The sequence below is a fragment of the Lissotriton vulgaris genome, chromosome 5 (genome assembly GCF_964263255.1).
Source record: "Lissotriton vulgaris chromosome 5, aLisVul1.2, whole genome shotgun sequence".
In the NCBI taxonomy this organism is placed as follows: Eukaryota; Metazoa; Chordata; class Amphibia; order Caudata; family Salamandridae; genus Lissotriton; species Lissotriton vulgaris.
This window is the reverse complement of record NC_141693.1, coordinates 888,252,502-888,266,876: the sequence shown is the minus strand read 5'-3', so window position 1 is coordinate 888,266,876 and position 14,375 is coordinate 888,252,502. Positions and strand designations below refer to the sequence as shown.

Genomic DNA, 14,375 nt, shown 5'->3' with positions numbered 1-14,375 from the left:
ACTCGGCAGCCACGTTTCAAAAGGTCTGGCAACCATTCATCTCGCTGCTGTCCAAAGAATTTAACGAAATTACGTGTCCAAAATACCTACGGCTGCTGCGCCTTACGGACCAGGCGATAGACACCTAATTACTTCTAAGGTTTTCAGGACATATGTCTCTCTGATCCTTAGTCATTGGACCTCGGACATATGGCACACTGGTTGGGGAGGGGGATTGGAGATTGGTTGTTGGGTGGGGGCGGGTTTTGTGGGGTTGGTTAGTTCTAAATTGTTGGCCACGACAGCATGTCATGCGCCTCATCTGCATCACTTTGCTATTGCTGAATGCCTGTTTCTCATGCCAATTCTTTCTTAGCGCTATGCGGACGCGTGTTTCCGAACTGCGACTGATTTGCATGTCACATGTACTCTGTACTACGATGCTTTACTATGCTTTATTTTGGCCCAATAAAAAAACATTTTAAACTAAAAACTACAATTGGCCAATGAATACAGTGCAGAAAATCCTTGAGGTGTCCCTAATAACAATTCCAACAGTGTACCATAGTGGTTATAGTGTAGTGATGGAATCTATGGTTGTGAAACGCTTGAGAAGCGGAGCGAGCAAAATGTGTAGACCAAGCACTACTTATCGCAATGATAAAGTGTGCGCAATATTGCAGCGTAGTGAACAGTGGGAATTGGGTGCAACATAATGAGGACAAAATAACTCGACTAAAGGAAGGGGAGAACCGCCCATAACCCAAGGCCCTGACTAAGCCACTGCATGCGCAGCACATGAAGACCCCCTCTGTCCGCTAGATATGCAAGGATTGCTTGAGGTAGCCCCCCTTTGAAGACTCCGCGCTAGTGGGATTGGAGTGTCCACGTGACACTGAGCTGACCTCTGCTGTTTCCCTCATGCCTGCTGTAGGTGTGATTGACCTCTGCAATTCGATCACCATTACCCCTCAATCTGTAGCAAGTGGGAATATTCGAAGTCCCAGTAAGTCTTCTCTTTGCAGTGCCATGCCCTCTGCCCTGGCCCAGTTGAGCAGAGAATGTCGCCAGTCGGACACCGGGGGCGCAGGATTTTTCCATCTTTTGGTGATCAGGCGCTATGCAGTGATTAAACCCAAATCTAAGAATCAAGTAGCAGCCTTGTGTTTCTTTCGCCTTTTGAAGAGATGCAACATGTACACCTCCCAGGAGAAGGGAACTACTCACTTGGTACATTGAAGCAAGATGACTGCCAAGTCTGTCCAGTAATCACCCAGTGCAGGGCAGCGCCAAAGCTTGTGGAGGAGGTCTGCGTTGGTCAGGTGACATCTGGGGCATACAGCTTTTTCCCAGTGAAAGAGCTTATTTATCTGAGCAGGGGAAAGGTATGCGTGATGAAGAATAAAATATTGGATCTGCCAGAAGCGCTGGTTGCGTGGGATACTCGTGGGACCTTCTAATATGGCCACCCATTCCTTCTCTTATAGGGGTCGACCTAGGTCTTCCTCCCAGTATTGTTTTGTTGAATAAATCCACAATCCAGTAAGTTATTGAACAAATGAAGAAAAGATGCAGGTATGCTTAAAAAACGTTTATTGCATCCGAACAAAGTCAGGTACAAATAAAGAATGCCAGTAACCGCCACACGTAACGCATACATCTCTAACCACACATTCAAACACATACATCACACAAGGCAGCAAGCGGCTATATCACTGGACAACACACGTGGTAACATTCAAACCCAATCATGCCACGCGAATGTTATTCCAAGTTGACATGCGCGCGTGTGCTCTCATGTCAACTTCAAATAACAACATACCACATGTTTCAAGGGGATCTGTGATATTGCCATGTGTTGACGGAGTGAGGAAGCAAACCAACGTATAAGGTGCCCCCTGTACCCATTACATGTAGGTATTGTAATAGGTGATGTGTGGGAGGTTCTGTTAATATGTTGCCCCACCTAGCTGAAAGTGAGGCTATGAGGGTGCGGTGCATCAGGAATTGGCCCCGGGGACAGACCGTCATCTGAGATAAGGTCTGCATAGGGGATTAGCGGTCCATCTTTAAAGAGATCTCCTACGTCATGTATGTCTGCAGCCTCCCAGACACGTAGTTCAGCCGCTGTGATTTGTGATCTCCCCTTTGGCGACCCCAGTAAAGGGATGGCAGGGGCATACGGTGTGTTGCGCGCGAGTGATGAATAAGCTTCTGCAGTAACTTTGAAAGCTATGGAGAGCAACAGTGAGTCCGGTTTCCTGGATTTAGCACACAGGTGAAACAATTGAAGCAAGTCATAATGGGCCATGGGAGGTTGCAGAGTTGGTGATGTCTGTTAGGTGTCATGATACATTGCAGTTGAGCTACTAAGTAATAATGTTCAAAGTTTGGCATTGCCAGTCCACCTTGTCCAGAAGACATAACTTCCTGATGGAGACTCTATGCCTAGATGTGCCCCAAGGAAAGTCCCGAACTCTTGCCTCAAGTTTTTTAAAATAAGGTGGTTGAATGTAGAGAGGCAGAGTATTGAAATAGTACAGTAGGCGCAGGAGAACCACCATCTTTGCAAGGGACACCCTAACTGAAAGAGACAATGGGATCGTATTCCAGAATGTCATCTGTGAGTAAATAGAGGAAGTTGCCCTAGTGATGTTTCACGTCTGTCTCTCATTCTTGACCACCTCATCAAGTTTTGGACATGGGCCTAGTGGACTACTACAAGGAGACCTTTCCTGAATACGCAGTTTGTGGCTTTTGGGCCTAATTAGATCGTATTAAATGAGGTGCATTTGTATCTAATTGTTTCAGTGTATCTCTGTCAGCTAAACAGATGTCAAGAAACCATTTGCTCAAAGCAGAAGGGACATTATCTTGCGCTACCTTTGTCCCGCGCACACATTTACAAAGCATTACTGTATAGATACTGACAAATTTAGAGTGTGGTGGATTTGCCATTGCAGTCCTAGAAGGCTTTACTGTTCATATCAAGGATTTCAACATCCACCGTCAGTAGTGCTGAAGTTCGGTTTTTTCTTAGCATCCAAGAGATCCCACAAACCTACTCCTGTAGCATCAGTAAAAATGTCCATCAAACTAATAACTACCGAAATTCTTTATTTGGAACTGTGTACAGCATGCAGTTTGCCATTGCTGTAGCATCACATCACTTTTTGAAAGTCGTAAGGGTTACTTTTTCAAAATAGTTTCAATGTACCCTCACATCCTTCACTTGTCAGTAGTGTGAGCAAGATCTTCTCTGTTGAGTGGGTGCTTCACAAGTGATAACTTGTAAATTTGAAGGGTGAGGCAAGAGGGCAGTACTAACATTTTGTTTGGATGTTCTTGGTCGATATATTTGGACATGCACTTGGTATTGAAATATAGCATTTCTTATATTTCAGTAGCATACCTACTCTTAAGAAAATGACATATGCCTTTCCTCCCATATTTCTACAGTGACAGAGGTGTTTCTTCCAGCTCAAAATGCCCTAATTCATTCTTCCATTTCTTTTGCTTACCCTGTTTGTTTACAATTTGTTTGAGGTTTCTTCATTGTGTCCAAAATGCTGCTGCAAGGGCCCTATCCTACTAGGTCTTAGAAAAAAAGCCAGCCATGTTTTCGACATAAGCTCATTCTGTTCAGTGACTCAAATTAGTAAAATGATCCAGTTTAAGGCCTTGATTTAGCACACATAGCACACATAGCTTTTTATCAATCTTGGACCCTCCTTTATTGAGGAAATATTTCAACACATATAGGACAGTTTGCCTTCTTCACTCGGGTCCTAAATCGGTCCATTTCTTTTTCTCCAGTAATTTGCCAGAAGATCTCTTGAGACACCTAACTCTGAAATGTATTTTCTGTGAGTGTCCGGATTGAAGAAAACCTTTAGAGTTCAGGAAATCCATAAACAAGCACTGATTTGTTAGTTAACTCCAATTTGGGTCACATTTATACTAGATTTGCGAATGGCAAAGAAGCCAATTTATGCGTACCTAATGTGTAAGTATGATATTGTGGTTGCTGATTGAAACATAAATCTTTTGAGTGGAATAATACAGATACATACCTTTCCAGTCTTGATGTTAAGTCCTGTAATTTGTACACCTGGCCCAGAAACACTTTAGTGTTTCCTGACTCCTATTTTCTCAAACAAATCATTTGCATTTTGTTTCCGCCCAACACAGCATACAGCATGGCTATTGGAGCGTTCCACTTCAAGCACCGGTTCTCACTGTGAATGATTGCACAAAAAGTAGTCCTGTGTCAGGGCTCGTGGGCCAATCTCTGCTTTTATATCTGCTTTCATTTCATGTGTTTTTTTCATTATTTATGCGCTTGGTTGTTTTTTTTCTTTTTTTTGCCCACATAGTGAACCACATTTTTACTTTTTTATTACTTTTTCATGTTTAACATCAACTCCATAAGTTTGTAGAAAACAATTAAAAAAATGTTTTAAACAAGAATGCAGGCTTTGTATGGCCAGTCCTGTAGGCTTTGCTAGCACTTCATAAATCTGGAAAGTTACAGCACCGATGAGAGCAAGTTATATAGTTGTGTACTTTATGTAATAAGGAACTGTATTAATTAGTCTGAACAGTCCACACCATCTAGTTTGCCAGCCAACGTTCTCGCCAGAAGCATCATCTTATTTATTTTGATAATGTATGTTAATATGGTGATTCTATCTTTTCGATATGTAATTCCTTTTTAATGTTCTACCTCCGTATATAAAATATCAATATGAGTAACAATGTGAACATTGTTGATTGTTGTTCCCTTTCATTCTGTTGGTTCAGGTCCATGTTTTGTGATATTTTAATTATGATGTATGTTCAAGAGCCTGTTTTATTTCATTCAGTCTGCGCATCTTCCTACTTTCCTCCACAGAAGTTTGAGCCAAGTGTTGTTATGCGTCAGCAGGGATTAATGTCCTTTGAAGGATTTGCCAGGTAAATCATGTTCTGTGTTTACGTTTTAACATTTAGTTTCCTCCGTCCTAATGATGTACATCACTAAATAAATCTTCTGTTTGTTTAGGTATTTAATGGATAAGGAAAATTTTGCCTCTAAAAATGATGAATCACAACTGAAAGACGAAGATATGCAAATGCCACTTTCCTATTATTTCATTGAATCTTCACACAATACTTATCTCACAGGACACCAACTTAAAGGAGAATCCTCTGTGGAGCTGTACAGTCAGGTATCATGTCAACTGTCATCTTTGTATTGCTTTTTTAAGACACATGGAGAAACATTTCATACCACACAAACCTCCCCTCCCCACCCACACCTACAACTGCACCGTAAATGCGATCAATGAAAATAGCACCACTTCACCTGTGAAGCTCATGGGAATTTTGTGGATGACAATCATGGAGCTTTGGTTCACCGTGGTCCTATTGTTTTCAGTTCCCACAGGTTCATCACCATTATCCTCTAAGGAATGGAAAGTGTATCACTGGACTCATCGTGTGCCATATTTTTCCATCTAAAAATTAAATCACATCTGTTTTTTTTCCACAGTGCCAAAATACTAGTTGTGTGTTACCCTTCCCCTTCGGCCATCCCAGACACCTAAGTCAATGGGTAATCTTACTCCTATGAGGTCTGTGATCTTAGCCATCATTCTCATCCAGAAAGGGTTGTTCCTTCGACAAGACCACATTCTGTAGAATAAAGTTCTTCATCCCCCTTGCGTCTCAATCACTAATTGTAAACCTTGAGGCAGATAAGAGCAAGTAACACCTTTTACTATGGCTCCTTACACCCATTTTTTACATAGCAGCTCAGCTCAGATCAATGTAAATAAAAAAAAAGGTTATTGAGTTTCTTTTTGTCACCTTGCTCATTAGTGTACAGTAAAAGGTCACATGGGTTCCCTTTTGCCAATCTATCCATAACTTTCTGAAACAGTTTCTATTTTCTTGTTATTCCCTTTAGCTGTTGCCCCGGGTGATAGTTGACAATATGCAGTCTGTCTCCCTTTGACAGCGCCAATTGGGATTTTGCATTCTGTAAAGGATTGTATAACTCTCTCTGCAAATACTTAACTCCCAGGCACCTCCTCCCCTCTTAGGAAATAATATGATGGCCCTTGTCAGAGTGAATTTAGCATTTCAAACAAGAGCACAAATCTGCAGTGTTTGTGTATACCCCTTCCAGGTGTCAGCTGAACTATTTAGAAAATTCACAGTTACATTCAAGCAAAATATGCATTTGAGCTGCTTGGAAATATCACAACAAATGTGGAGTGATCTTTCCACCCAAGGCCCCACCCAGGCGCAAATAAATTACCAGACCTTTACTTCGTGATTCATCAACATTTTACCTAGGCAGTGCTATGGGAGGCACTTAAAATAGGTACAGAAATAGAAGGACCAATTTTTCAATATTAGCTATCTTGCCTTTCCATACAAGCAGAATGCCACATGTTGCCATTTTCTGAGATCTGCCTCAGACTCCTCTAGGTAGTTAGCTGAATATCTGAAGGGGTAGATGGAAGTCGCATGGATGTCTAGGCGTTTATAATGAGCACCTCTTCTTCAGGCCCGGACTGGCCGTTGAGGGCACCGGGAAATTCCCCGGTGGGCCGCATGGTTGGGGGCCGGTTTTGGGCCCCTGGGGCCGTTTTTGTTACAGGGCCGTTATGCTGCAAAAACGGCCCTGTAACAAAAACTGCCGAAAACCGGCCCTGGAGAAGAGCGCGGTCGCACCTATCCCCCCTCCCCTCTCCTCCCGGAGGGGGGAGGGGGGCCGGCCGAGCACTCTGCCAGGGCCGGTTCTGGTTCCCAGTCCGGCCCTGCTCTTCTTTAGGGTAGATCCCCTGTTAATCATGCTGGCCTTCATAGTCTATGAATATAGTCAATATTTTCAGCTCACTGTGATTGATACTTTTTACAGATATTTCCCAAATGCTCGCAAATTACCATCATGACTTTTCAGACAATGCTGCCCATTGACCGAGTTTACTAAATAGTCGTCAATAATGGCAGCATCTTGTGCATGTCACCGAAATTCATTTTATGGTATAATATTGTTCTAATCTGTTGAGCTAGAGCCTGTGTGGGAGAGGGCAGAAATAATGATTGAACAGGGATCCTTGTCTTGTTTTCCACTTTTTCACCAGGGAGTCTTCCTTTCTGCCTGTTGCTTATTCCAGGCTGCTTCCTGTACTTTCTGGATTCACACCCTAGAAGAAATGTTTCTCGCTTGAAAATGTCTTAACGACCTCCAAGGACACACCTTGCTGAGAAACAGTCGAACAATGCGAGTAGAGCCACGTGTGTTCCAACAACACAATCGCTACAACGCATGTGCCTTAACCACGCATGTGCCTTACCCATACGTATGCCTTAACAACGCATATGCGTTGTTAAGGTAATTCGCGGTCTAGCTGCTGCTGGGCCGAAGCATCGGGAGAGGACAAGGTGAGTGGGGCTGGGTGGGGTTTTGGGGTTTGAGGGTAGTTTTAAAGGGATGGGGTCGTTTTCAGGGCTGGGGGGGTCGGGTTGTTTTCAGGGTTGGGGATAGGGTACGTTTTTAGGGCTGGGGGGTCAGGTTTTTTTCACGGTTGGGGATAGGGAAAGTAGGGCTGGCGGGGTGTTGGGTAGCTATCTGAAAGAAACAGTTAGTTATAGATTCCTTACCTTAGAATTACCCCCAAGCGTCAAACTGGATCCAGAAAGTTTTTTCATCAGCAGTACCCCTGCGCGTCGGAAGGTGGCGTTGGTTGACTCTGCGTTTATCAGCGGTATCGTGGTCGCCCTTATGACGATGCGGTAGCTACTTAGACGCCACCCTTGTGCGCTGACGTCAGTTCTTTCATTTTTCTGCGCCAGCAAGCGCAGATCCGGAGAGAGGGATACCTTCTGTCACTTTTTGACTGATTTTTTCTTGACTTTTGTTGACCTTATTTTTGAGTCCATTGACTCCTGGTGCATGAGGGATTTCCAGCTTCAAGGCTTGCGGTTTCTGTAACCGACTGATGTCGATGACAGATCTGCACTGCGTGTGCCTCTACTGCCTGGAGTGCGACCACGACCCCAAGTCGTGCTCTGACTGCCGGACCATGGCCCCGAAGTCTTTGCGGGAGCAGTCCCGAAAGCCACCCAAGGCCAGGCAGTCGGCTCCGTGCCGTTCGAGGTCCCGGTCGCATAGGAGGTCAAGGGACCGGTCGCGGAAGCAGCACCATCCTTCTTCCAAGTCTTCACTCTCAGGGTAAGGTAAGTCGAAGCACAAGAAGAAGTCAAAGAAGCATCGTCGCTCTTCAACAACTCCCCGCCCGCGGCCGACGCACCAAGGGATGCGGGTGGTGCCCCTCCAGCCGCTCTGTGTGCAGAGCCAGCAGGGGGCTCCCCCCCCCTTCCCGGGACCCGGAGAGCCCCAGCCCAGCTTCGATCTTTCTATGGAGTGATGCATGCCATCTTTGGGCAGCCCGACTCCGCCGGCGCACCATCGGGCCCCGCAGACTTTGCTGGGGGCTCTGAGCCTTCGGCGCTGGCAGCTCTGGCCTCGGCACCGCAGGGTCCCCTTGGATCAAGGCCTGGACTAGGATCGGCACCGGTCGACCTCGTAACACCTCCACCAGCACCAAGTCCGTAACCGGCGTCGGCTGAATCCTCAGCAGACCTCAATCCCGGCCTCTACCTCAAGGAAGACACGGAGGCGGACCGGCATCGACCAACGCCAGATCCGATGGGTACTTTTGTGCCCCTGTTCTACTCTGGTTCTTTGAGACCAGATTGCAAGCCAGAAGAGGATGAGGAGGACTGGGAGGGAACTGGGGACCCTTTAAACAACCAGCTAGGTTATGAACCAGACTGGTGAGAGAACCTGGGGGAAGCCAGTGGTCTGGATACCTCCCCAGACCTAGGCATGTTGTCTCCTCCTACCGTGGCTATGGAGGAGGGAGCATCCTATGCAGTGGTGTTGCGTACGGCGGCCGAGGCTCTACACCTCGGGCTACCTACGGTAACTGTCAGGACTAACCTCCTGACTGAGGTGTTTTAACCAGCAGCAGGCCCTTCAGAGCCCCTGCTGCCGTGTAATGAAACCCTCACAGATGTCCTTTTGGGCACCTGGTCCAGGCCCAACACAGGGGCTCCTGTGGACAAGATGATTGCTCGATTGCACCGCCTGGCCCAGGGTGACCCCACTTCCCTCTCCCAACACCCCACCACTGGGAGCTTGGTGGTTCAAGCCTCCACGTCCAAGGGCACTTTCCCTAAAGCACCACCTGATAGGGAATCCAAAAATATGGACCACCTTGGGAAGAATATGTTTTCTTCCTCCAGCTTGGGACTGCGGTCAGTAAACACTGCATGTCTGTTGGGCCGTTTCACCCAATCTGTGTGGGATACAGTAGCGCAAGTGCTGCCACAGTGCCCAGCCACGATAGCTTGATTCCAGTGGCATGGAGAGCGGCGGACTCACGCCTGCACAACCCGTCCCACTCGGGGTGACAAATGCAAAAACAACAGTTGATGGACAGAATGCAGAACAATGTCATACATTCACCCTAGTACAGAGATCTGGGCCTAAATCCATTGTTTTTTTGCTCACCATGCCATTCCAGTTTTCACCCCGCCATATGCAAATCAGTCTTGACCCTGTGCCTCATGGGAACAGTCCAGCCTGAACTGCCAATCCATATCTTCCCTGGACCGGAAACAAACATCCTATACCGGTGTCGGGCTGACAGCACTTTCAGGCAGTTTGGGCTGGACTGTTCCCATTGGTTGCAGGGTCAAGACTGATTTGCATATGGCTGGGTCCAAACCGGAATGACATGGTGAGCACAAAAACAATGGATTTAGGCCCAGATCTCTGTACTGGGGTCAATGTATGACATTGTTATGCATTCTGTCCATCAATTGTTCTTTTTGCATTTGTCACCCGAGTGGGACGGGTATGCCTAGACGTGGTTCCCGTGCCCTCCATGCCACTGGAGTCAAGCTATCCTGGCTGATGAGGGCTGAAAGCCTGAAACCGGTCGTACAATGCTTATTTCCAGTACAATGGAGTACCTGGCCTGCCAGTTTGGGCTGCACTGTTCCCATTGGGCGCAGGGTCAAGACTGATTTGCATATGGCTGGGTCCAAACTGGAATGGCATGGTGAGCAAGAAAATTATAGGTTTAGGCCCAGATCTCTGTACTGGGGTGAATGTATGACATTGTTCTGCATTCTGTCCATCAATTGTTCTTTTTGCATTTGTCACCCCGAGTGCGACTGGTATGCTCAGATGTGGGACCCATGCTCTCCATGACACTGGAGTTAAGCTATCCTGGCTGATGAGGGCTGAAAGCCCAAAACCGGTCCTAGGATGCTTGTTTCCAGTTCAGTGGAGGACCTGGCCTGCCAGTTTGGGCCGGACTGTTACCATTGGGCACAGGGTCAAGACTGGTTTGCATATGGTTGGGTCCAAACTGGGATGGCATGGTGAGCAAGAAAACAATGGATTTAGGCCCAGATCTCTGTACTGGGGTGAATGTATGACATTGTTATGCATTCTGTCCATCAATTGTTCTTTTTGCATTTTCCAAACCCTCCTAGTCCGACCTTTCAGGTCCACCAAATGCCAGTGGGTGGCAGGATTCGCCATCACCTCCCCCACTGGTGCACCATCACGTCCGACAAGTGGGTTCTGCAGATAGTCGGAAGGGGTTACCCCCTCCCCTTCGAGACTGCCCCTCCATCCATGCCACCTCAGTACCATCGCATGTCGAAGGATCAACAGGAAGTTTTGGCACTTTTGGCTGAGGAAGCCATTGAGCAAGTTCCTGTCCAGGAAGTAGGTTGTGGTTGCTATTCCCTCTACTTTCTAGTGCCCAAGAAGGACAAAGGCCTGCGTCCTATCTTGGATCTCAGGCATGTCAACCGTTTCCTCTGGAAGGAGAAGTTCAAAATGTTAACGCTAGCTCAGGTCCTGTCTGCCTTCGACCCTGGAGACTGGATGGTAGCGTAGGACTTGCAGGAGGCTTATTTTCATATCCCTGTCCTGCCAGCTCTTTGGTGCTACCTGCGGTTCACTGTAGGCCTTACAAGCGCCCCTCGGGTGTTAACGAACGTGATGGTGGTGGTTGCAGCCCATCTGCACAGATAAGGGGTTCAAATCTTCCCTTATCTCGACGACTAGCTGTTGAAGGCAGACTCCCCTCAGGCTGTCTTCTCCCACCTCCAGACTATGGCCGACCTCCTGCATTTGCTGGGGGTTTCCATCAATGAGCCAAAGGCACACCTGATGCCCTCTCAGAAGCTCCTCTTCATCGGAGCGGTTCTGGACACAACACAGTTTCGGGTCTATCCTCCCAAACAGCGAGTCCGGGATATTCGGGCCATGATTCTGATCTTTCAGCCTCGATCCCGGGTTTCGGTCAGGATGACCCTAAGGCTGCTGGGCCTCATTGCCTACTGAATCCTGCTGGTAGATCATGACAGCTGACATATGCGAGCTCTGCAGTGGGACCTGAAGTTCCAGTGGGCACGGCATCAGGGGAATCGGTCAGATTGCGTCCAGATCACGAAGGGCACTGCACGGCAATTGCAGTGGTTGCCAACGAACCAGAATTGGGTCAGCGTCCGATCCCTCTCCCTTCCCTAACCAGAGCACACTGTGGTGACAGACTCATCCCTTCTGGTATGGAAGAGATGGAGATCTGAGGCTTCTGGTCTCTGGCGGAGTCCGGGCTCCACATCAACATTTAGGAGCTTCCGGCGATCCGTCTTGCACTCACAGCATTTCTTCACTCTGTCTGGGGAAGAGTAGTACAGGTGTTCACTGACAACACCACCGCCATGTGGTACTGCAACAAACAGGGCGGGGTGGGGTCGTAGACCCTATGTCAAGAGGCCCTCCGCCTCTAGACATGGCTGGAACATTAGAGCAAATCCCTGATGGTTCATCATCTGGCAGGTTCACTGAACGCCAGGGCGGACGAACTCAGCCCCAAGTGCATGATGGATCATGAATTGCGTCTTCACTCGGAGGTGGTGCAAGGTCTCTTTCAGCAGTGGGGGAGCCTTGGTTAGATCTTTTTGCCACCAAAGAGAATGGCAATGTCAGCAATTCTGCATGTTGGAATTTCCAAGGCGGCACTTGCTAGGCAACGCTTTTACGGGCGAGTGGAGTTGCGGTATTCTATACACCTTTCCGCCTATACCACTTCTGCCCAGAGTGCTGAAGAAGATCAAGCGTGACCAGGCCCAAGTCATTCTTGTGGCTCCGGATTGGGTTTGAAGAGTCTGATATCCCCAGCTGCTCAACATGGCCATCGATCCTCCGATCCGACTGCCTCTTCGGGAGAATCTTCTGTCGCAGTAGCAGGGGACGGTCCTCCACCCGAACCTGTCCAGCCTCCACCTGCTTGCGTGGAGATTGAGCAGTGGCAGCTGATGTCATTTGACCTGCCTCCCAAAGTCTGCAATGTTATTTTGGCGGCTAGGCGTCCCTCCACTAATACGGTATATGCCTGCAGACTTGTGGATTGGTGCACAGCAAAGGCTGTGTATGTCCTTTCTGCCCCCTTTCTGAGGTTCTCTTGTTTCTCCTTTCTTTGGCCCATCAGTGCTCTGCTCTGGGCAATCAAAAGTGCTACCTCTCGGCCATTTCAGCCTTCCTTAGGCTTCCTGATCAGCCATTTCTTTTCAAGTCCCCTGTTGTAAATAGATTCCTTAGGGACATTACTCATCTTTTTCCTCTGGTTCCCTTCATAATGCCCCAGTGGGACTTGAACTTGGTTCTTACCTATCTTATGTGCTCTCCCTTTGAGCCGCTACATAAGAAATGCATTACTTACCTGTAACTGCAGTTATCCAGTATTGGTATCTTTCATAGATTCACATGCCTGAATCATTCCCCGTCGTCTGGATGGGAGTCCCTGGTACATAAATAAAGTAATATCCCATTAGACATATAGAGTAATAGGCCAAAGGCCTATTGTAAAAAGGACCAAACTCTAGAGAAGAGCCAATGAGCTATCACCACCCTCTGGAACCTTCCTGGAAGAAGCTCTAGTCCCTCAGATTTTCGTAAGCAGAGTGCTAAGTAGGTGTATCACTGAGAGAGCTAGATGAGCCCTTCAGGGGAGGTGGGTGGGTTGCATGTGAATCTATGAAAGATACCAATACTGGATAACTGCAGTTACTGGTAAGTAACGCATTTCTTATCCAGTATTAGGTTATCTTTCATAGATTCACATGCCTGAATCAGAGTAGTAAGCAATGATAAGCACATTTGGGATGGTACAGCATATACAAATTCACCAGATAATAACATATCAATGTGAAACATAGAAAGTACCAAATTGCAATTAAAGAAACCATTAAGGAACACAATAGAGAAATGTGCGTATACAAGAAAGGATAGCGGGATGAAAAAGAAGGCTCACCTCTATCGAAATAGATGACGAAGTACTGCCTGTCCCACTGCAGCATCCTTCATGAGTTCCGTATCCAAGCAGTAATGCTTGGTGAATGTATGTGGCGTCTTCCAAGTTGCCGCTCTGCAAATGTCTCTTATAGGCACCCTTGCAAAGAGTGCCATTGAGGTAGACATCGCCCTAGTGGAGTGGGCTCGGACCCTGAAACGTAGGGGTTGCCCTGCTTGCTGGTGACAGAAACTAATAGCTACAGAGATCCAGCAAGAGATACTTTGCTTAGTGAGTGGAAGACCTTTTCTAGGTTGACTGTAAGCCACAAATAGTTTTTTTTTTTTTTTTTTTTTTTTTTGCGCAAGACCTTTATTGAAAATCAAGCATTTGACACAGCAAGAGCCTACAACCCGGAGGCCGGCTCGCTACGTTTATTCCATTAACCATCATCGTAATCCAATGCTACACATATTCCAGAAAATTACAGGGTATCGAACGTATGGTTAATAGCTGGCATTCGAAACTGAGTCTCACTTTTTTCACTTTTTATAACAATAACAGTAAACCAACATACCCCAATTCGGCCGTATCATGTAATCCTAATGTACTACCCAGCCGTCGCGTCTATACATCTAGGGTCCCTCTCCCCCCGCCTCCATCTCACACTTGTCCCATCAACACGCATGCAGTCCTGCAACCCATTCAGTCCGTGTGTGGAAGTTCCTCATTATCCTGCTGTGAGGTCAGATAATCTTCTAGATAAACCCACATGTTTTTTGGTCGCGACTTAGCTGGCATCAGTTCCTCGTAAGTTTGTAACTTGTCACGGCAGGTGGACATGTCGTGTAACCATGTTTTTAACTTCGGTACTTTGCGACTATGCCAGCATTGTGCCACTTGTCTCTTAGCCAATAAGAGTGCTATCGCACAGAACTTCTTTTTCAAGGCTCTGAACTGCGGTATTATCCCCAATAAGCAGATTTTGGGTGTGCAGTGTACCTCCTCCTCCAGCATGAT

General features: G+C 47.0%; 1 protein-coding gene across 7 annotated transcripts in view; it reads left to right on the top strand.

Annotated features, from left to right (window-relative positions):
* PLCE1 (phospholipase C epsilon 1) overlaps nt 1-14,375 on the top strand; it is a 1,649,974-nt gene that overhangs the window by 1,163,263 nt on the left and 472,336 nt on the right. For all 7 annotated transcript variants that reach the window (XM_086922473.1, XM_086922472.1, XM_086922474.1 and 4 more), the window contains 2 exons: nt 4,874-4,935; nt 5,024-5,189. In XM_086922473.1, coding sequence (XP_086778599.1) covers nt 4,874-4,935; nt 5,024-5,189 — 228 coding nt within the window. The remainder of the gene's footprint in view (nt 1-4,873; nt 4,936-5,023; nt 5,190-14,375) is intronic.